We start from the raw sequence: 26478 nt of genomic DNA, 5'->3' as shown, positions 1-26478 counted from the left end.
TCCTGTGTTCTTGCAAGTCCGCCGTAATAAATGATATGTATATGAAATATATTTCTGCTTCAGGTTTGCATTGCACTGACAATGAAAAATAAATTACATTAAATTCTCCATTGTGACCTACCATAATCATCAGTTTCTGACTGGCAAGGTTCTGTCTCAAGTTCTCGATGTTTTCTAGTATGACCCTGCCATATGCTGTTGTGTACTTTTCTTGTAACGCTCCTCCGTCTCCTACCGTTATTGACACGGATGTCATGTTGAGTTCAAACGTTTTACTGATATTCTGTAGTTTCAGATTAAGTTTTGACAATCTGATAAGACTATCCTGAAGTTCCAGTAACTTGGGCTAAAACAAATATATACATATATATATATATTCTAGTTATTACAATATACAAAAGTGTCTCTACTGTAACAAAATGTCATGTAGGTGTCTCGTTAACGAAATAAACATTTTGTTTATTTTCCGCATGGTATGTGTAAACTATGTAGGATGATAGGGTTGTTTTGTTTTATTTATAGGGTTAAGCCTCCTACTAACAACTAAGGGCATCCAGGAACGTGCCTCCAAGTATGTTGTGTATACGCGCATGTGTGTATGTGTGCCGGAGACAGAGTATGATAGCTGTGTAACACCATAATTGTTTTATTACATCTTGATTTGATTTAAATATAATGCGACATCATCATTGACAATCAACGCTTATTGTATATTTATGCCATTATACCCGTTTAATTAAAATGCGTTACGATGAATGTGTATTTTTACTCAAGCTTCATCAATTAATTAACACATTCAGAGAAAAAAAAAGGTAATGTCATTTTGTGGTTTGATCAATTTGAAACAAAAGGTCTTACTTCATTAAAGGGAACATTCAATTACTTCAATTACCAAGATATATGATGGGGTTTGAAACGGGTTTGGCAATAGATTAATGAAAATGTATGCAGGAATTAATAAGAAAACAAGAAAAGGGACATTAAAAATGTAGGCGATAAACGAGATGGCAAATAAAAACGAGGGACATTATATCGAGGTTTCAGTGTATTTAACACCAAATCAATTGACATATATTCCTTTGTTTGTAAATAGTATACCATGCCTTCCTAAAACTGACAACATTTTAAGTGTGTTAAATAAGTACTGTGTACCTGGCAATTTTCGTTGCAGTTTAGTTTTTTCCCTCNTTTCCCCCCCCCCCCCCCCCCCCCCCCCCCTAACGAGGGCTAATTTATCATTCCAGTGGAAATTAATAAACTACATAATAAACTTAAACTTAATTATCAAATGTGAAAAGACGAAATTTTATAATTTTGAGGTGTTGACAAATAACATAATATCATAATATGTGTAGTTATCTATCGTTGCACATATGATACATGTTTTTTCGGGAAAGTATACATCTACCCCGGCGCTAAACGCACTGGCGTATATCGTTGTCCACACCATAACTTCGTGGCAATAGGATGATAATCCATTTGTCGATTAATATATATTTTAATTGTATCTTAATGCCTACCGTTTGGTTATGTTGTCGACGGCCACTATTCGTTTGGAAATTGTACACGTGGTTCAAGATGGAAAGATACACTGAAAAGAGAAAATCAGGAAAAAAACCATGTATATTTATTTTATGAACCAATGAAGCAAACATTACATCAATAAATTTATGTACGAAAATCGAAACCACAAACTACCTTTCCACAACGCATTGTAGGTAATGGCTCCAAATCAAACTCACGATGAACACAATGCATGACGCTTTAAAGATGGGTACACAAAAATAAATATATAACCCTCAGTTAGAGAGACCAAAACACCCCACCGCTGCGTATGTGTCTCACGTGGAACACCAATGAAGGGTTTATAACACTTAGGTGCACTCAGTGACTTGGAATTTTATGACGTCACACTCAGATGATGACATTATGACGTTACATTTTATTACGCGTCAAAACGTCGTTTGACTGACTGGCTATCTTGCCATAGGCCAATTACACTAGCCCAAGCACATAATAACTGTTGTACAAACTTGCCGTGAAGGTGTTACATGAATCGTTCAATTTGAGGTATTCTTATACTATATCGTGCTTTTGTCTGATCTTTCCATACATGGTCTTAGTTTGAGTATACGATATCTAGAAATTTGACACATGTCCCTTTTTTACCATCAGTTTAAAACCGACACTCTTTATATCCCCATATTTACAATCAACACTTGTAATGTTCTTCTTCTACAATCAATACAAGTACTACGTCATACTATCACTAAATACTCGCTCTACATTAAAGCTACAACCAATATATAATGTTTATTTTGTTTTGAGCATAAATGTTTGCTGAAACTAATTCCTCGGGCCTTCGAAAACGTCTGCTTCCTTCGCCAAACAAAGTGTGCAAATGACCCTTGTCTCGACTCTAAATCATTGAAAAACATTCACAAAGCCCCAATATATATGAACACAACAAATATGTGTATAGCTTCCATTTTAACAAAAAACACATTTACTGCATCCATGAAGTAATTATTTAAGTTACCACCATACTTTCATATTACACGTGTTTAGCCTTTATACTTACAAGAAACCGTTGTGTTCATATCGAGGTCACCTGCTGGCAATGACTCCATCTGTTTTGTTATTTGATTTTCGACATCTACTATCCCGCTCTATGTTTATAAATAAAGATTATATTCTTAAAGGTGGTTGGGTGGCGCAATGAATAGCGCGCGCACTTACCTTTTGCTAAAACGAACGGGGTTTGATTACCTGATCGGACGTGCAAAGGTATGGGGTCATCTGTCTGACCACGTGGGTTTTCTCCAGGTACTCTGGTTTCCTCCCACTTAAGACCCTCCCACTCTAACATCCGGGCCAACAAAAGTGATTAATATAAGATAAAATAACTTTTTTCATAATTGTTGTAAAATTAATAAACCTTATATGCATTCTATCGTTGACATTTCCAAGCGGGGAGAACGAACAGTGCACATGTATTTCATTTGTAAAACGCTACAATTATGTTTGCTAACTTTGGGGGATATCCTGACAGTATCGATTTCAAACCATTGCTTAGTTGCAATAGTAGAAAAAAAATGTATTTTACTTTGGAATCTAGCATAATGTACAAGACAAAGTGTACTTATGTATTCGTAGTCTGTGCCAAATAAAGGATCTTGTAACATTTGTGTTGAAGGCATTGTGCTCATTTCTGTACAAAACCTCTTTAAAAGAGTTTTTTTCTATCATGGTTAATACAGAGACATTGAAAATGAATGGAGCACACATATTTTAAATAATTCAAAAGTCATTCTTCTATGAAAGTACGTAAACGCATTAATAAATTCGATAAAATAGATCATGCGTAATTTCAGAATCAAATAAAATATGTTTTTTATTTTAGTTTTGGTTTGGTTAAATTTTGTTTAACGTCCATTAACAGGTTAGAATCATATTCTATTTAATATCATTGTATCAGCGAAAAAAACATGAAGTCACACAGATAATTGTTTACAATATCACTTAATTTGCTCAATTATAATCCCGATTTCAAAGTTATAGATGAAATCTAAAATAGCGTATTCAAACAGTTTGTTTATTGCAGAATAGACGTACGAATTGCAATATAGTTCCAAACAATCTTGTTAAAGACATCCTTGTGGCATTTTTTTTGTTAAATTCATATTTTGTAATTTAATTTTGTAAATATCATTCATGGTTTTTCTGTTTTTTAATCATACTTAACAAGCATGTTTGCAATTATGATCGACAAAAACATTTGTCAAATCTACTGATGAAATGAAGAATTAGAGACCTTACCTTGACGTGGTATGGTACTTTCTTCTCTGGGTTAGTGCAAGTATCATTAATGAAACATATTGTTCACGAGGATACAACACAAACTATGTTACTTAAAATAATATCGTTTCAGTTTGATACCAACACAAACAAAATATCAGCCTGTCTATAATCGAACTCTGCATTTTGGAAATTTTACTGGTTTAAACAAAGCTCTCAATAACTTCTACTGTATACAGCTATGAACTATAAGTTGGCCCGGATGTTAGCGCGTGGTATGTAATGATGATGGAGGAACCGGAGTTCCCCGGAAAAAAACCCATGTGGTCGGGCAAATTACCCCATACCTTTTCACCTCGGATCGGGATATCGAATCCCTGCCATCTTGGTGAAAGGCGCGCGAGCTTACCACAGCGCCTCTCGACCAACTATTATTACTAATGCTTTATCTAAATATGAATGAAAACAAAATAAAATACACACTACACACTGTTACATGCAATATCGTATTATATATCAAGGTCAAATAGAATATTGTAAAATACTGTAAAATGTAATGTTCTCTCATGCAATTTGTATACAAAGCTATACAACGGGATATTTTTAATCTCATATAATTTTTGCCTTTTTCATTCTGAAACATATCAGTAGGACTCTCATCGCCGTGTCAATTAGCATGCATCTCATAGTTATATTAAAAAATATCTAAGATGAGATAGTAAAACAGTACAGAATGAACACAGGGTGATTTTTTGAAAGTTAAGACGGCTAATAACCCTGGTGAAAAATTGTCAGAGTTTTACCTTACACTCTTTCAAAACAGAATATAAAGTCTTACGAGATCTGTAAACACGTGGTCGGAGTTCCCCAAAACGTATTCAAGTAGTTGTTTGCAGAACGTTGTCAGGTTACTCATATTAGTTGGCTCCATATGCTTAATATCGTAAGAAAGGTTCTGCAATGCGGCTCCTAAAACTAAATGGCATGTGAAATATCACAGTTTCGGTACAATGACTTCAAATGTCTGCACTAGAAAACAGTAACTTCTCAAATAATAGGATTATTGATATCATTACTGTTTTCAAAATGGTGAAAGACAATATTGATAGTTAATCATGTTAGTGGGAAGAACAACAGCAAGAGTAAAGTCACTAAAGACATAGACACACGGTATGAAAACTATTTATATCAATCTCCTAGTAAAGCAAAAGGAGATGTTTCATCTCTTCACACAATAACGAAAATCTGAGGATGTCCGTATCGCCCAAGACACCTTCGATTCTTCTTTCAAAACCAACTATTGTGGACTTCCACAAGGAGTTGTTATCTCTTAAAGGTTGACCAGCTTCCTTTAGGACCTTGAATTTGTCTTTATGATCGGCATAAGTGTGGATTTCCAGTTGATCGGAATGTTATGATAGGTTGAACGAATAGCACACACATGTGATTGCACCATTAACATTTTTAATGGATTCAGTACCCAAAAGATGAATTTGACTGCGCCATACAACTGGTTCGTCCTCCTGGGACGCATCAGTGATGTGACGGGCCAAAAGACTAAAGATTTGTGTCACAACTGTTAATGTAAAAAAGTTAGTGCGCAAAAATCTTTTTGAATATGAATTTCAAAAATTATAGGCGTTTTGGTAAATTTTAGTAAATTTTCAAATCACGATGAGTCAAGTGTGTATGTTAGACACCGTATCACTTCTAAATGCTACAATGATGTACCGTCTTGTTGCGGTTGAGAACACATTGTCTACGGCAATGGCATGCGTATATTTGCAGTAACAAAGGTCTGATGGAACCTTGGAGGAGGTCGATACTGGTAAGGCATACTATTTAACTCACTACATCTGATATCTAATAGGGACAGCAATTAAGGCATTCTACCTAAACCTGACAGATAACAGGGACTGGACATTAGGCATACACCTAACTCACTACACCTTAATGTTCACAATGACAGGACCTTAGGCATACTACCTAACTCACTAAACCTTAAAATTCACAATGACAGAACCTTAGGCGTACTACATAACTCACGAAACCTGACGGCTAACAGGGACTGGAACTTGGGCATACTACCTAACTATCTAGACCTGACAGCTTACATGGTCTGGACCTTAGGCATACTACCTAACAATCTAGACCTGACAGCTAACAGGGACTGGACCTTAGGCATACTACTAACCTCACTAGACCTGACAGCTAACAGGGACTGGACCTTAGGCATACTACTAACCTCACTAGACCTGACAGCTAACAGGGACTGGACCTTAGGCATACTACTAACCTCACTAGACCTGACAGCTAACAGGGACTGGACCTTAGGCATACTACTAACCTCACTAAACCTGACAGCTAACAGGGACTGGACCTTAGGCATACTACTAACCTCACTAAACCTGACAGCTAACAGGGTCTGGATCTTAGGTATATTACCTAACTTACTAAACATGACAGCTAACAGGGACTGGACCTTGGGCATACTACCTAACTCGCTACACCTTAAAGTTCATAATGACAGGACCTTAGGCGTACTACCCAACTAACTTAACCTGACATCTGATAGTGACTTGACCTTAGTTATATTAAATAACTTACCAAACATGACCGCTGATAGGGACTGGACCTTAGGCATAGTATCTAACTCACTAAACCTGACAACTGTTATTTAACTCACTTTACCTGACAGGTCACAGTGACTGACCCGGTACACCTGACGGAACTTGACCTTAGTTATACTACCTTACTCACTTCACTTGACGGCTAACAGGACTTGACTTAATGCACATTTCTCGTTACTCATTAGACTTGACAGCCGACAGGACCTTATGAATACTACCTATCTCACTACATCTGACAGACGAAAGAGACTGGAACTTGGACATACTACCTATCTCACTACATCTGACAGCTACCGTAACTGGACCTTACGCATACTACCTATCTCACTACATCTGACAGCTACCGGAACTGGACCTTACGCATACTACCTAGCTCACTAAACCTGGTAGCGGACAGGAACACTACATGATTCAGCAAACCTGATTGGTGAATTGAACTGGTCTTCTGACTATATCACCGGACATGACGGTTGAGATTGACGTGATTTTAGTTATAAATGTACTTACCTGTATTAGTTACAATCGATACTGTTCCTGTAACTGATACACTTGAATACGTTTGGGATGTCACCAGCCACGTGTGTGTAGGAACCGAATCTGGAGCCAGTGTCATTTCTATCGTTGGTAGTTCCACTGGACTAGTGGAGTACACACTTTGGCATTCACTGGTTATATAGCTCACAGGTTCTGTGAGACTTACCACTTCTGTCTTTAGCATGGCTAAAAGACCATACAATGAAACAACCATTAGAAGCATTCACACATTACCACATATACAGTTGGTAAATGGAATGGTATACAAACCATTGAAATTCGTGTTTATGTAAGCTACATCAACTGTGTAAAGTGATAATTTATTCACTAAGCATTACCAAGTTCCCACTATGCATTTAGTTACAGTCAAAACTTCCATGAATCGAACTTTAAAGATTCGAACAAATTTCTTTGTGACGAACTTTCGGCGAAAACCAGTTGTTTTTCTTTCATTATACAATTTATATTCAATTAATGAATCGAACTTTTAAGAGTCGCCTGTTTCGCTGTTTCGAACTCATGGTCTAATCGTTAGGTAAACGTTGAAAATTACAACTAATAATTTGGAGTAAAACTACATGTACCTGTACGAGAACATTGGGATGTTCCTGGGTCATTTTAACATCTAAACATGCAAACTACCGTGCACAAATACATAAACATATTTGTCTTGATACATTAAATCTAATATCTATATGTTTCAAATTGAATATCTTGCTTTATTTTTGTCTCTTTACAGTCGGTCTTTTGCAGTATATACAGAATATCCAAGAAATTCTTAAATCGAAATCTCGATGTTTCGATTTTCCCCCGATGGTCCCGTAAAGTTCATCAACGTTTGACTGTATTGTATTTATAAAACAAATATAACACTGTAAAAAGTACAGTAGAGTACACTGTAGTTGTGCTTCAGGCAATCCCGTAAATCGTGTAAAAAAAACGTCGAATGAATACATTACAACTCTAAATATGTGGTCAAGACTCGAATGACCGAGCAATAGCTACCACGAAGAAAACTTGAGCAAAATGTTCAAGACGTCGATATCCGAAACAAGGAAAGCACGATAATATAAGGATAAACGTAACGCTGCTTAAAACTGTCATTATGCACAAGAAACAATTTGTTTTGTCATGATTATAGATTTGTTAAATAAAAAATGACAAGAACACCATACTTCGCGGTACTTTTCTTAAAAAAAGGACAACAATTAAGATGATACATTTATAAACAGAATATAATCAACGACAGTGCTCATTGTTTAAATTTGCAGCGGGACTAGGCTAGGATGTGAATCCTTGGCATGAGATTGGTTATCTATCGCTCTAAGCAAATGAAGTATCTGGCCAACAGTAGCCTAATTGCACATCATATATACGTCCTTTCAAAATAAAGTGGGATGCTACAGTATTTACGATAAACTACAACGGGATCCTCTAGTCTTTTTCCTGCAGTGGGATAGGTATCATTATGAATATTATATTCACTATGTTGTTGGAAAATGCGCATTATAGTATAATCTGCCAATTTAACGGAATTGCAACTTCTTTTAGATTATTCCACATAATTGTACGAGCCAAACTTTAAATACATAGTGGTACATAAGCTAAAAACAAAATAAATGGATAATGGAGGTTTTAAAACGTTTCAAAGGAACTACCAATAGAGAGATAGTGGTAGCTGATATTTTCGGTGAGACTTGACTTGATGAGTACAAGGGGAAAAAAACTATTTGAGATTCTGTTGGAAATAGGTGAGCAGACAATATCTTAGTATGGTTACTTGTAAAAATGTATACTGTAACTAATGCTTTGCACCCGTACTTACCTTTTGCATATTTAGTGCCCTTTGTGTAGGAAGAGTGTGCTGCATAAGTCATATAAGAGCAGTATCGGTATCTGTACCGGAATCCCACAGCGTTTTCGCCTTTTCCCGATAAAATGGCACATTCACTCCATGCACCAACGTAGTCAAAGTAGTCAACGTAGCCAACGTAGTCAAAGTAGATAACGTATACGTAATGTACACTGGCATTGTAAAGTATTGAAACACTTTCATAGCATGTGCTGATATCTGTAAGTTGGAATAAATGGCTACTTTTTAACAGTTTAATTACACTGATTCAAAGTGTGTTCAACGTTTACTGCTATACCTGTATGGTAACCGTATAGTTGGTTGCTACACTGTATATTAACGGTCACCGAAAGATAGCACAACATTTTAAAACCAAGCGAATTGTAATTATGTACTCTTCCGAGAGGTTGACATTTTCTATAATAATTTTTTGTATATGTAGTTTTGGAAAAAGGAGTCAATGACAAAGTAGAATGGAAAACAAGTTAATGTTTATATATATATATATTTGTGTGTGTGTGTGTGTGTGTGTGTGTGTGTGTGTGTATGTACAGGAGGTAATAAATAAAGAAGTTCTTGCGAAGGAAAATATACAAAAAATGGATTGAAGTCAAAGTGACATGAACACGAAACATATTTTTTAATCGGAAGAAGACCGATCCTCAGCTTTTCAGGAGAATGCTTTTATATTCCTCGAGGCATTTCGCTGCTACACATCACTTCAGGAGAATGCTTTTATATTTACATATCTCCCTTCTTAACTAAGTAAACTCTTATTGCGTACAAATTAGCGTTTACGTTGTGAAAGAAGATTCGGCGGATTTATACTAGTTACAAATATGGCGGCGTTCACGCTTCAGCGCGATAACAGCCCGATTACAGCTATTGCCTGATTTCTTCATCATCTAGTTACATGTACGTGGCACATAAGCGGGATCCGTTATATCTAAGTATACGACAACGGATACTGCAAAAGTTCTTATTACATAGATGCACATTCAAATATCTTCGACGGTAAAGTAAGCAATGGCAGCTTCTTTCTGGAACACTTGACAGCCTCACTAACATAGCAGTATGGCAATGTAATGTCCGTTATAAATGAATAGACATGGTCGAAGGGCTACAGTATTGTTGTGTGTGTGTGTTCTTAATAAACTCATCAATCGATGAAGCTTATCGGGAACTATATTACTCAAGCAACCGCGGCTACCGTAGTAACCATCGTAGCAAACCGCTTCTACTATTTGTTCGTCGTATGTAGCATTTAAACACTTCATTGCAGTTATTTTTAACACGCATCATAGAATAGGTCCGTTGCCAACTTTGTTCATTCTACTGTATGCGTCTAAATGGAGGTGAATCCTCATTTGAAGGTACAATCAATCAACGTACCATATAGCGGACGTATATTATGTTTAATACAATACACACTGTTTAAACGTTACCAACAACAATCAATCGGAAGTCTTTCGTGATTTTCCGCTTATTACTAGTTGCCTTTTCCATATAAGGTGTATACATGCATACATGTAGTAACAAGAAGTATTCCAGGACCAATTCAATCGCCACATCACTCATAAGTAAAAGTAAATGGTGGAACTACTGGCAAGTGGCCTGATTCGGCACATTTTAGACCCCATTGGGATACGTTCCCAAGTCTACGTTACCGGAAACACACGAATACCCCCGAATACATATGTCATTGGCGGCGCCACCACCATATAGAAATTATTAGAAAACATACAATTGAAAAACATTTTGCTTTAACAGGACCTATCGAAGGATGGTTGTAACAACTTTGTAAACATTGATTCCTTAGCTTCTCTTACATTTGTGTGATAAAGTTGTTTATGAACAGGAATGAAAATGCTTGTTCTCATTTACAATTCTAAGATTACGTTTCCTTGTTTGTTGTCTGTGTAACGTCATCATTTTACCAAACTCATAATCTATCCTGTCTGACCGATATAAACATCTTAACGTTTTGAACAGACTGAAGTATATACTACAAAATTTGATTTATAGTTCATACTGCATTTTAAAGTTCATTCAAAACGATTTTTAACTCTGGTTCAAGATCCATCATTAATTATGCTACAAGTCCAACACTTTGGTGTCTTGCATTTTGAATCAGTGCAGTTGTCTCCTTTACTACTAATCATTGAAGAACAAAGCAACATTGTTAGGTTTTTAGATTGTATTTTACTATCTATGTTGTTTTTTTGTTCGATAAATCTTATATGTATGACCGTGTATTTGTTTCTGTGCTATAATTTGGCAAGAAACCTATTTAACATGACAAGTGATTTCTAGTGATTTGCTTTCTTTGTTGACAATGTGCAGAACAAATTCATACAATATCTTCCAAGTGTGTTATCATGAATCTATGAATGTTTGCACAATTGAACAAAATTGTTTTTTCTTCTTATCAATGTAAATGGAATTTCTTAAACTTATATATTTAGCTCAGAAAAGAAATTTAACTGTCCTCTCCCCTTTACTTTCAAACGAAAAGTACTCATGTTTTCGATGATTAAATACTTAATATAACACGGTCTGTAATTAGACATTTTTTTATTCATCTGATCAAAAGTATTCCCCGGTATTTCCCTTCTTACAAAAGCCGAAAAAAATGAAAGTTTAAGTGAGTCTTTCTTCAACATTTATTATGTGTTTTGTGTTATTAGCAAACATATACCAGTATGCTAAAATTTCCACTGTATTGCATATTGTTTTTAAACTTTTGAACATTTAAAACTGTAAAGCAAAAATAAGCTTGGTAGTATATGAAATAGAGATATACTGGTCCTTATATTTATAGATCCAATGATATTAAGGTGAACTTTAAGCATTGCATAATATATACATTTTTTGGGAATTGAATTGACTGCCGACTTAGTGATTTCCTTGGTACAGTATTTAGTGAGTACTAGCCGCGTGTCGGTGGCTGTCCCTGGGCCTTCTGGTCTTCCTCCATCAACAAATCCTGACACGTCTTTAAAACAAAATATATATCAGTAGGACGTAAAACACAAACAAACCAAACCAGCTTGGTCGATAGAAATACCTGTTTTACGGCATATATAAAACGGTATTATGATTAAAAGTTAAACGTGGAGTGTTCTTACCCAACGTTGCTGCCTTACATAGGAACGGTTGAGACTGTTCACAGGAGTGTTCTTGATAGGTGCGTCCCTGTGCGTCTAGCATGTAACATATTTCGGCTGGGTCTGTCAACGTTGCAGTAACAGGAGTATAGTTTGCGCTTAGAGTGGCGCAGTCATCTTGCCATACAGGTTGTCCCCCATTTGTCTTGTACAATCCTATCCACATGGTGGAGCTGAAAAAACATGCACAAATCATAACTCCATATTCCTTATCTACCCTGTTATGCCATACTTATACAACCATTAGATGCGTAATAAATCATCTAATCTAATTGGTCGAAACAAATTGTTCATTTTACATTGTCGCATTCGTGCGTTAACATTGGGTCAATGGCAGGGTGGTTCACAAAGCTTCCCAACGCCCTAGTAACGAGTAAAGGGTAGACCCAAGGCACTGTCATACTGTAATAAACGTAGTATTTATATAACGAAAAAGCACAAGGTAATGGAGGAGTCCAATGCATAACAACATGTAGAAGTAGATCCATAAGGAACTATTGAATGAGTACAACACATTTTTTGGCTGTTTGGCTAGATTAATTAGATTACAGTATTAGTGATAATGAGATATGAGTATCATTTCATTTATTCAGGTAACTAATGAAAAAAGAAAAACCGGCACACCAAAGCATCAAAACACACGTTATTACTCAAATACGAAACGCAAAAGTCAATAGTAACCGGGGAAACACCAAACACATGGAAGACATCAGGAATCCATGCCCTCCTATATTCCTTCTCAACCTAAAAAAGCGGGGAGACAAAATGAGCTCCGAAGAATACATGTTAAAGGCAGGGCACATGCCACCTAATGCCGGTTACAAACGGCAAAATCAAAACCCCGAATATACAAAAATGGCTACAATGATGATCGACATGTTCCTCGGTCTCTGGCAGAAACTCTAGGCTAAGTTAGCAAAGACATACCTGGGCGGGCTAAAGTAGATTGCAGGTAAACTGGTTTGGATCAGTGACGTCAGGTAGACATGCTGCGACAGATCAGTAATATGGGCCAACGTCTTGTTATTTTGTTCACAGATCGCTATTGCATCTGACCACGATCTTGGGTCGGTGTAGAACTGGTACAAACACCACTCAAAATCTAGAAAAGGTACAATTTCATTATGCAAATATTCATATTTATAAGATCACAATTCGGTCAGTGAGATATACTATTATTTATAAGTAACTGCAAATTTGCTGATTCATTGGTCTTAATATATACATATATCATACCTCATACATGTATCATTTTTATAGTATGATTGAATCAACAGCTATGGTATTTAAGGACGTGCCTCCATGTGTGTTGTGTATGCGTTCATGTGTGTAGGAGACATGGTATGTTGGTGTTTTTGCCTCCTTGTGAAAGAACGGATCTGATGTCGACTTTATAGTGCTATCTCACTGAAATACCAGACAAAGGGTGCACCAGGTGTTGTCATTACCCTAGATGCTGAACGTTAGACAGGGAATAACAACTATCATTTAAAAGACTTGGGTATGGCCCGGTCAGGGCCATAATCCATTGCCTTCCTCATCTGGGCAAACGTTCAACATTAAAGCAAAAAGCGACGTGTTGCCAAGAAAGACGTTAGGAAATAGAAGGTAAAAGAAGTGGAAAGAAATATAAAAAACATTTTTAGTATCTGATACAGGTAAATACATATCCTAAACAAAATTATCGCAAATGTTAATGGTAAATTGCAGCTATTTTAACAAGTTTGCTGATAAAAGTGTCATGCTACTAAGTTTTTGTCTGTGAAAATTAGTGAAAAATATCATGTGTCTTTGTAATTTTTATTTTAAACATTTTTTACCAAAGCCTTAACTCGAATGAACGACACCACTACGACATTTATCGTGTATCGTGTGCATGTTATACAATATACCGTATATATCAGTATACTGTCACTACTTTATCAATATATCGTGTATCGTATACAAGTATTACAATATACCGTATCTATCAGTATACTGTCACGTCTTCAATAATATCTCGTTTATGGTGTACATGTAATCCAAATTACTGTATCTATCAGTACAGTATACCATCGATATTTCGTCAATATATCGTGTATCGTGTACATGTAATACAATATACCGTATCTATCAGTATACTGTCACTACTTCATCAATGTATCTTGTATCTTTTACATGTAATACAATATATCGTATCTATTGGTTACCATCACTTCTTCAACAATATATCGTGTATCGTGTACTTGTTATGCAATCTACCGTATCTATCTATAAACCATCACTTCTTCAACAATATATCGTGTATCGTGTACATGTAATACAATATACCGTATCTATCTGTATACCATAACTTCTTCAACAATATATCGTGTATGGTGTAAATGTAATACAATATACCTTATCTGTCAGTATACCGTCACTATTTCAACAATATATCGTGTATCGTGTACATGCTATACAATATACCGTATCTATCAGTATACCGACACTATTTCAAAAATATATCGCGCATCGTGTACATGTAATACAATATACCTATACTACTTAACACGATCTATAGTGCTTTGTTTGCCTTACTACTCCTCTTCAAAGGATATAGATACGACAAGTAGAAAAATAATTGCTTGATTTATTTTACAGTGGATACTTGTTAATATAAAGACATACCAAGCCATCATGAACAATTGATTGGACCCTTTCATGATACAGTACATATGCATGTTAAAAGCATACACAAAACAGTTAAAACACAATTGATACAAAGTTTAAGGTATGTGTATACGAAGAATGGCAAATAATAGTCACGTTTGGTTTGCGTTTTAGCAAAATTAAACCAATGTTTTACTGAACTCTTCACTACTTGGAGACTTTTTAGCTTTCCATTTATAAGATTTAATCAACTTACCGACACATTGCGCAAGGCGACTGCTATATACTGAATATTGTCCACAGGTAGTTGTAGCAACTGAAATAAAATTCAAATGAATATGAAAATATCTGATAAATACTAATTTAATGTCTGGGTACGAATGACAAGGATATTCTACCAATACTTCATAATTCATTATTTTTCTCTGACCTGTAATTTCATGTTGATAAAAACCGTCCTGGTGAATACCTCAATTAACTTTTTGTCAACAGCATAAAAAAAAATATTGTTACATTGCAGTAAGAAAACGAAAGATATCAAAGAGTCTGAAAATATTAGATAATTTACTCAAGACAATGGGTCATCCTCGATACTGCAGGGGTTACGCTCACTTAGGCTCTCTGTACCCGTTGACTATATGTCATAGCAAATCATAGACACCCTGGTATATATTTGATTTGTCTCAGGTTAAAAAACCTGACCAATCGCTTGGCTAATACCTGTCCTTCAAAAATTACAAAGGAGCGACATCTGACTCCAAAGTCATTAAAGTTCACTGTTATGCGACCGCGAGATTCTTTTGATGTACATCAAAGGATCAAACTATTCTTCTTATCTCATCCACAAGATCATATTCCATGGGTGTAGAAAATATAGGTGAGCCTAACCCCTGGAGAATTAAGGAATTCCATGGTCATGCAGTTTATATATATTAATCGTATCTACATATCGAGCTAACTCCGCCATCATTATCAGATGAAGAAGTAAAGAATGTATTACTGTGAAATCAAGCGTCTTTTTATACTTATATTTGTAATACCCTCTAAAACTGTGAGTTGAAATTTCACAACTATGTACTTTATGATGGTGGTTATTATTTAATATGAACATGAAGTCGTGTGAATGAACAATTTGATCAAATAAAATAGAGGTTGATACATGAAGAGTTGGAAGGATCAGATGCTACGTTTTCTGTCGTATTTCATTGCAGGTTCCACACTGTTCATCTCGGCAAAGTACCAGTTAGATCGATTCAAAGTGGGGTTTTTTTGTGAACAAATCATGTTGACCTACGAAACCTTATTCGTGGCTGTTTTAGGAATGAAAAGAAAATCATGTCTTACGTACGAGATAAAAGGTCCTGCGTACGCGATAATTATTACAATTGGCATATAAACAAACGATTCTGTTTTGTGAAGTTATATAACATTTGATAATAATCATATAGGTGGTCGGGTGGCGTAGTGGAAAACAATTCATCTTTCAACAAGATGACACGATTTTGTTTAACCCGAAAGGACGTGAATAAAGTACGGGGTCAACTGCCCAACTACTTGTTGTCTGCGATAATCACATTAGGAGCCTCTGAACATTTCCATCCTATATACATATACATGTTGACATTTCTAATCAGGGCAATTTCAACATTTATATATTTATTTTGTCATATATAAAAAATGTGTGAATTACGGTCGTTTTAACGACATAGTTAGACGAGCGTGAAGTTTGTTACGTATTTAATATTTGGCTAGCTCTATATTGGACTGGCTCGATGTTTGACTGGCAAATATTGGGCTGATTTGATATTCAAATGAATCATTAATAATTAATATGATAAGGCAAAGCTTCAAAAGGGGGGAGTTTTTGTTAATATCTGATATTTGCTGATTCAGAATAAGAAAATATAAGCTTTATTTAAAGTCGGTAAGTCGGTTAATAATATTAAACGCAAGCTCAAAAGACAAATCGACACGACAATGAGGGGAGATCGGGGCAAGTTTGGCACTGTTTTATATTTATAAAATTCGTTAAAGTTCGACGATGTATGAGGAAGTGAAGTATCTCTTAACGCAAGCATGTGTTACAATTAAAGAGCTTCGATCGGGCGCAGATCCACGTTCTTATATTTGTTTTATGTCGTTATCTAACGCATATTCTACAGTAGGTCATCGTCTAAGGTATAAACACCAAAAGAGACATCAACTTTACCGCAGGCTGAAGATGCAAACTGGACACTTTTTCGAATTTCAGTCCAAAACGTGCTTTACAACGCGCCAAGGAATATAAATAGAACTCGTATGTCACTTCTTATCACATATACTAGAGCAGGTCATTATCTCAACACATATACTACAGCAGGTCATTGCCTTAACACATATACTACAGCAGGGCATTGCCTTAACACATATACAACAACAGGTCATTGCCTTAACACATATAACATATACTACAGCCGGTCATTGCCGTAACACATATACAAGAACTCGTATGTCACTTCTTATCACATATACTAGAGCAGGTCATTATCTCAGCACATATACTACAGCAGGTCATTGCCGTAACACATATACAAGAACTCGTATGTCACTTCTTATCACATAAACTAGAGCAGGTCATTATCTCAACACAAATACTACAGCAGGTCATTGCCTTAACACATATACTACAGCCGGTCATTGCCATAACTCATATACAACAGCAGGTCATTGCTTTAACACACATACTACAGCAGGTCATTGCCTTAACACATATACTACAGCAGGTCATTGCCTTAACACATATACTACAGCAGGTCATTGCCTTAACACATATACTACAGCAGGTCATTGCCTTAACACATATACTACAGCAGGTCATTGCCTTAACACATATACTACAGCAGGTCATTGCCTTAACACATATACTACAGCAGGTCATTGCCTTAACACATATACTACAGCAGGTCATTGCCTTAACACATATACTACAGCAGGTCATTGCCTTAACACATATACTACAGCAGGTCATTGCCTTAACACATATACTACAGCAGGTCATTGCCTTAACACATATACTACAGCAGGTCATTGCCTTAACACATATACTACAGCAGGTCATTGCCTTAACACATATACTACAGCAGGTCATTGCCTTAACACATATACTACAGCAGGTCATTGCCTTAACACATATACTACAGCAGGTCATTGCCTTAACACATATACTACAGCAGGTCATTGCCTTAACACATATACTACAGCAGGTCATTGCCTTAACACATATACTACAGCAGGTCATTGCCTTAACACATATACTACAGCAGGTCATTGCCTTAACACATATACTACAGCAGGTCATTGCCTTAACACATATACTACAGCAGGTCATTGCCTTAACACATATACTACAGCAGGTCATTGCCTTAACACATATACTACAGCAGGTCATTGCCTTAACACATATACTACAGCAGGTCATTGCCTTAACACATATACTACAGCAGGTCATTGCCTTAACACATATACTACAGCAGGTCATTGCCTTAACACATATACTACAGCAGGTCATTGCCTTAACACATATACTACAGCAGGTCATTGCCTTAACACATATACTACAGCAGGTCATTGCCTTAACACATATACTACAGCAGGTCATTGCCTTAACACATATACTACAGCAGGTCATTGCCTTAACACATATACTACAGCAGGTCATTGCCTTAACACATATACTACAGCAGGTCATTGCCTTAACACATATACTACAGCAGGTCATTGCCTTAACACATATACTACAGCAGGTCATTGCCTTAACACATATACTACAGCAGGTCATTGCCTTAACACATATACTACAGCAGGTCATTGCCTTAACACATATACTACAGCAGGTCATTGCCTTAACACATATACTACAGCAGGTCATTGCCTTAACACATATACTACAGCAGGTCATTGCCTTAACACATATACTACAGCAGGTCATTGCCTTAACACATATACTACAGCAGGTCATTGCCTTAACACATATACTACAGCAGGTCATTGCCTTAACACATATACTACAGCAGGTCATTGCCTTAACACATATACTACAGCAGGTCATTGCCTTAACACATATACTACAGCAGGTCATTGCCTTAACACATATACTACAGCAGGTCATTGCCTTAACACATATACTACAGCAGGTCATTGCCTTAACACATATACTACAGCAGGTCATTGCCTTAACACATATACTACAGCAGGTCATTGCCTTAACACATATACTACAGCAGGTCATTGCCTTAACACATATACTACAGCAGGTCATTGCCTTAACACATATACTACAGCAGGTCATTGCCTTAACACATATACTACAGCAGGTCATTGCCTTAACACATATACTACAGCAGGTCATTGCCTTAACACATATACTACAGCAGGTCATTGCCTTAACACATATACTACAGCAGGTCATTGCCTTAACACATATACTACAGCAGGTCATTGCCTTAACACATATACTACAGCAGGTCATTGCCTTAACACATATACTACAGCAGGTCATTGCCTTAACACATATACTACAGCAGGTCATTGCCTTAACACATATACTACAGCAGGTCATTGCCTTAACACATATACTACAGCAGGTCATTGCCTTAACACATATACTACAGCAGGTCATTGCCTTAACACATATACTACAGCAGGTCATTGCCTTAACACATATACTACAGCAGGTCATTGCCTTAACACATATACTACAGCAGGTCATTGCCTTAACACATATACTACAGCAGGTCATTGCCTTAACACATATACTACAGCAGGTCATTGCCTTAACACATATACTACAGCAGGTCATTGCCTTAACACATATACTACAGCAGGTCATTGCCTTAACACATATACTACAGCAGGTCATTGCCTTAACACATATACTACAGCAGGTCATTGCCTTAACACATATACTACAGCAGGTCATTGCCTTAACACATATACTACAGCAGGTCATTGCCTTAACACATATACTACAGCAGGTCATTGCCTTAACACATATACTACAGCAGGTCATTGCCTTAACACATATACTACAGCAGGTCATTGCCTTAACACATATACTACAGCAGGTCATTGCCTTAACACATATACTACAGCAGGTCATTGCCTTAACACATATACTACAGCAGGTCATTGCCTTAACACATATACTACAGCAGGTCATTGCCTTAACACATATACTACAGCAGGTCATTGCCTTAACACATATACTACAGCAGGTCATTGCCTTAACACATATACTACAGCAGGTCATTGCCTTAACACATATACTACAGCAGGTCATTGCCTTAACACATATACTACAGCAGGTCATTGCCTTAACACATATACTACAGCAGGTCATTGCCTTAACACATATACTACAGCAGGTCATTGCCTTAACACATATACTACAGCAGGTCATTGCCTTAACACATATACTACAGCAGGTCATTGCCTTAACACATATACTACAGCAGGTCATTGCCTTAACACATATACTACAGCAGGTCATTGCCTTAACACATATACTACAGCAGGTCATTGCCTTAACACATATACTACAGCAGGTCATTGCCTTAACACATATACTACAGCAGGTCATTGCCTTAACACATATACTACAGCAGGTGACCATTGCCTTAACACATATACTACAGCAGGTCATTGCCTTAACACATATACTACAGCAGGTCATTGTCTTAACACATATACCACAGCAGGTCATTGTCTTAACACATATACTACAGCAGGTCATTGCTTTATCACATATACTACAGCAGGTCATTGTCCTAGCACATATACTACAGCAGGTCATTGCCTTAACACGTATACTACAGCAGGTCGTTGCCTATGACATTCACATGCAAAAAGGGAATCAACGATATCCTAGGTTCAATACGTCCACAGGACACTTTTTCGAATTTCAGTCTAAAATCTTTCTTTTTACATTTTATATTGTAGAGAGTTCTATCAATATGCTTTGGCCCAGACTGAAATTGGAAAAAGTGCCCAATGGGCATCTTTAGCCCATGGTATCGTTGCTGCCCCTTTGCATGTGAATACCTTAGATACTGACGAAATGTAGATAAGATAAGAGATTCGTAAAAAAAATACAGGCTCGTGATTTTGTTTTAATAAAATTAGACAGAAATACGAAAAGGTGTCAAGTAAGCATTTTTTGCTTGGGGTATCGTTGATGGACTTTTGCATGTGAACACTTTAGAAAATGCCATGATAAAAGGCGGCATAAAAAAGTTCTGTAAATATGCTCTGGCACGATTTTAGACCTAAATTCGAACAATGTCCAGTATATATTTGGCCAGCCTTACATAGGGCCACTCCAATATTGAGCACGTTTCACTGGAAAAGCCCTCGTGAAACATCATTAATCAAGGAAGAACAAAGAATCGCGTTTCCCTACTGTAGGGACAATAATATTTAAAAGACAGACGAGCCCCATTATAGACATACATAAAACTGTATAGACATAGGGCAATAGTACAGACATACGTATAATAGTTAGACATTCAGGTAATGAAATAGTCATACGGGTAAAAGTACAGTCATACGGGTATTAGTATAGACATATGGGTAACAGTAGATGCATATGGGTAATTGTATAGACATACGGTTAATAATTTAAACATACGGGTAACAATATATGCATACGGGTAATAGTTAGACATCCAGATTATAGTATAGACATACGGGTAATAATGTAGAAATACTACTAGTAGTACACACATACGGGTAATAGTTAGACATTCAGGTAATAAAATAGACATACGGGTAATAAAATAGACATACGGGTTATAAAATAGACACAAGGGTAATAGTATAGACATATGGGTAACAGTAGATGCTTATGGGTAATTGTATAGACATACGATTAATAATTTAAACATACGGGTAACAGTATAGATATACGGGTAAATGTACGGGTGATAATATAGACATACGGGTAATAATTTAAACATACGGGTAACACTATATACTAATGGGTAATAGTACAAACATATTGGTTATAGTAGATAGACACTGGTTATAGTATAGACATCCATGTAACATTAAAGTCATACGGGGAACAGTATAGAGACACTCGAACAGTGTAAACATACGGGTAATAGTATAGACACACCGGTTATAGTATATACATACGTTTAACAGTTGATACATACACTGTACGGGTAAAAATATAGACATACGGTAATAGTTAGACATACGGGCAATATTACAGACACACCGGGTATAGCAGAGACACTCGGGTAATAATATAGATATATGGGTTTTCGTATAGACATATATGTAATTGTAACACACGGTTAACAATATATACATACGGGTAATAGTACAGACATACGGGTAACAGTATATAAATACGGGTAATAGCACAGACATACGGGTAATTGTATATATATACGGGTTATAGTATTAACAAACGGGTAACATTATATACATACGGGTTATAGTATTGACATACGAATATTATACAGACAAAATGGGTAATTGTATAGACATATGGGTAATAATTTAAACATACGCTTAACAATATATACATACGGGTAATAGTATAGACATACGGTTATAGTATAGACATACGGGTAACATTATAGAAATACGGGTAATAGTATAGACATACGGTTATAGTATAGACATACGGGTAACAGTATAGAAATACGGGTAATAGTAAAGACACACGGGTAATAGTTAGATATCCAGATTATATAATAGACATACGGGTAATAGTACAGACATAAGGGTAATAGTATAGACATACGTGTAACGGTAAGGACATAAGGGTAATAGTACAGACATACGGGTAATAGTATAGACATACAGGTAATAATACAGACATACGGGTAAAAGAATAACCATACGGGTAATAGTACAGACATACGTGTAATAGTACAAACATACGGGTAATAGTATAAATATATGGGAAGCAGTACAGACATAGGACTAATTGTACAGCATTCGAGAAATTGTATAGACATACGGGTAATAATTAAAACAAACGGGTAACAATTTTTACATACGGGTTTTAGTATAGACATACGGGTCAAGGTAAAGACATACGGGTAATAGTATACCCATACGGATAATATTACAGACATACGGTGACTAGATAGACATCCAAGTTACAGAATAGACATACGTGTAATAGTATAGACATATGTGTTACAGTAATTACATACGAACAATAGTATAGACATACGGGTTATGTTAGTGGCATACGGGTAACAATTTTGACATACGGGTAACAGTATAGACATACGGGTAACAATTTATACGTATGGGTTATAGTATAGACAAACGGTTTATAGTAAAAACATATGGGCAATTGTATAGACATACGGGTAATAATTTAAACATACAGGTAACAATATATACATACTGGTAATAGTATAGACATACGGGCGATAGTATTGACATACAGGTTTTCGTATAGACATATGGGTAATTGTATAGACATACGGGTAACAATATACACATACGTGTAATAGTATATACATACGGGTAACGGGTTAGAGTATAGACATATGGGTAATAGTATAGACATACGGGTAATAGTACAGAAATACGGGTAACTGTACAGACATACGGGTAATAGTTCAGGCATTTTGGTAATTGTATAGATATACGAGTTATAGTATTAACAAACGGGTAACATTATATACATACGGGTTATAGTATTGACATACGGATATTATACAGACAAATTGGTAATTGTATAGACATATGTGTATTAATTTAAACATACGGTTATCAATATATACATACGGGTAATAGTATAGACATACGGTTATAGTATAGACATACGGGTTACAGTATAGAAATACGGGTAATAGCAAAGACACACGGGTAATAGTTAGATATCCAGATTATAGAATAGACATACGGGTAATAGTACAGACATCTGGGTAATAACATAGACATACGTGTAACGGTAAGGACATTAGGGTAATAGTACAGACATACGGGTAAAAGTATAAACATACGGGCAATAGTACAGACATACGGGTAAAAGAATAACCATACGAGTAATAGTACAGACATACGGGTAATAGTACACACATACGGGTAATAGTATAAATATATGAAAAGCAGTATAGATATAGGGTAATTGTACAGCATTCGAGAAATTGTATAGACATACGGGTAATAATTGAAACATACGGGTAACAATTTTTACATACGGGTTTTAGTATTGACATACGGGTCAAAGTAAAGACATACGGGTAATAGTATACCCATACGGATAATATTACAGACAAACGGGGACTAGATAGACATCCAAGTTACATAATAGACATACGTGTAATAGTATAGACATATGTGTTACAGTAATTACATACGAACAATAGTATAGACATACGGGTTATATTAGTGGCATACGGGTAACAATTTTGACATACGGGTAACAGTATAGACATACGGGTAATAATTTATACATACGGGTTATAGTATAGACATACGGGTAATAGTACAAACATATGGGCAATTGTATAGACATACGGGTAATAAATTAAACATACAGGTAACAATATATACATACAGAAATAGTATAGACATACGGGCGATAGTAGTGACATACAGGTTTTCGTATAGACATATGGGTAATTGCATAGTCATACGGGCGATAGTAGTGACATACATGTTTTCGTATAGACATATGGGTAATTGTATAGACATACGGGTAATAGTTCAGGCATTTTGTTAATTGTATAGACATACAGATAATATTATACATATACGTATAGCACTATAGACATACGGCTAATAGTATAGACATGCGGGTCATAGTATAGAAATACGGGTAATAGTATAGACATGCGGGTAATAGTATAGCCATATGTGTAATAGTATAGATAAGCATCACGTACACAGTATAAATTTACGGGTAACAGTATAAATATATGGAAAGCAGTATAGGTATAGGGGTAATAGTACAGACATTCGGGTGATAGTATAGACATACGGGTAACATCATATAAATACGGGTAATAGCATAGACATACAGAAACATAAAATAGTATAGACATACATGTCATAGTATAGACATACGGATAATTGTGTAGGCATACGGATTATATTATAGACATACGGGTAATAGTTTAGATATACGGGCAATAGTATAAACATACGAGTAATGTTATGCATACGCATAACACAGTATAGATATATGCTCGTAAATGTCTAATTATATGGGAAGCACTATAGACATACGGGTAATATGATACATATACATATAACAGTAAAGACATACGGGTAATAGTATAGACATGCGGGTAATAGTGTAGACATGCTGGTAATAGTATGACATATAGGTAATACTAAAGATAAGCATCACGTACACAGTATAAATTTACGGGTAACAGTATAAATATATGGGAAACAGTATAGGTATAGGGGTAATAATAGTGACATACGGGTTATTATTTAGACATACGCGTAACATTATAGAAATGCGGATAATATTATAAACATATGGGAAGCAGTATAGACATACGGGTAATAATACAGACATTCGTGAAATATGAGAACCATACGGGTATTATAATAGACATACGGGTAATAGTGTAGACATACGGGTAATAGTACAGATATATGGGTAATTGTATACACATACGGGTAATTGTATACACATACGGCACACAATATAAACATGTACATACAGGTAAAAGTATAGACACACTGATTATAGTAGAGACATACGGGTTGTCGTATAGACATACGGGTTATAGTTTAGACACACGGATAATATTATAGAAATACGGGTAATAACATAGACACATGGGTACATCAAATAGTATAGACACACTGGTCATAGTATGGACATACGGGTAATTGTATAGACATACGGGTAATAGTAAAGAATTACGGGGAACAGTATAGAGATACAGGAACAATAACACATACTGGTAATAGTATAGACACACCGGTTATAGTATAGACATACAGATAACAGTATAGGCATACGGGTAATAGTATAGACACACGCATAACACAGTATAGATAAATACAGATAACATTATAATTATATGGGAAGCACTATAGACATACGGGTAATAGTTCAGACATTTTGGTAATTGTATAGACATGCGGGTGATAGTCCAGACATACGGGGAACAGTATAAACATACGGGTAATAGTTTAGACACACGGGTAATAGTATAGATATAAGGGTAATAGTAAAGACATACGGGCAATAGTATAGACATACGGGTTTAAGTATAGACTAATATAATCCATCCCTGATATGAGGTATGGATAAGGTTATTCAAACTCAAGGGATAAAATATTGAGCAGGAGACCCGAGGCTTTGCCGAGTGTCTTTTGCTTAATATTTTAACCTAAAACTCGTAAAACAGCTACTCTTCTAGTAATGTTGTAAACTGTCCGCACATTTCTCATTTGCATATGAAGTCCAGATGATAATTGTTAATGACTTCAATGACCCTGACTGACCCCAAAATGTCATAATATGGTCACGAACAATAGCGCGACCCCGAAATGTCACTATAATTATATCACCAGTCTGCGCGTGTAAGCTATCTAGACCCGTGGGTAGGAAAGAATTTCCAGCACCACCGGAAATGCGGATATCTCGGTCTAGTATGCAAGAAATACGGGTAATAGTATAGACATACGGGTAATAGTATAGACATACGGATAACAGTATAGACTTACGGATAATAGTATAGACTTACGGGTACTAGTATAGATATACGGGGAACATTCAAGAAATATAGGTAACAGTATACATACCTGTCACAAATGCAAATGCGTTGAACCAAAGGATCACTGCTGTGATCATCATCTTCGACATTTGCCGAGACGCAAACATCTG

The 26478-nt window shown here is 36.0% G+C and overlaps 1 protein-coding gene across 1 annotated transcript; it reads right to left on the bottom strand.

Moving 5' to 3' along the window:
• Positions 1–121: 121 nt before the first annotated feature.
• Positions 122–26478, bottom strand: LOC110453506 (the record flags this gene model as incomplete). Its single annotated transcript, XM_021502461.1, has 9 exons — positions 26397–26478; positions 14869–14928; positions 12909–13083; positions 11943–12154; positions 6936–7148; positions 4637–4773; positions 2582–2669; positions 1521–1591; positions 122–346 (listed from the first exon to the last, which is right to left on the bottom strand). Coding segments are annotated over exons 1-9 (1260 nt in total), but the record flags the coding sequence as incomplete, so codon positions are not given.

Source organism: Mizuhopecten yessoensis, unplaced genomic scaffold (assembly GCF_002113885.1).
Source record: "Mizuhopecten yessoensis strain PY_sf001 unplaced genomic scaffold, ASM211388v2 scaffold7373, whole genome shotgun sequence".
Classification (NCBI taxonomy): Eukaryota; Metazoa; Mollusca; class Bivalvia; order Pectinida; family Pectinidae; genus Mizuhopecten; species Mizuhopecten yessoensis.
This window is presented reverse-complemented; position numbering and strand designations above follow the sequence as displayed.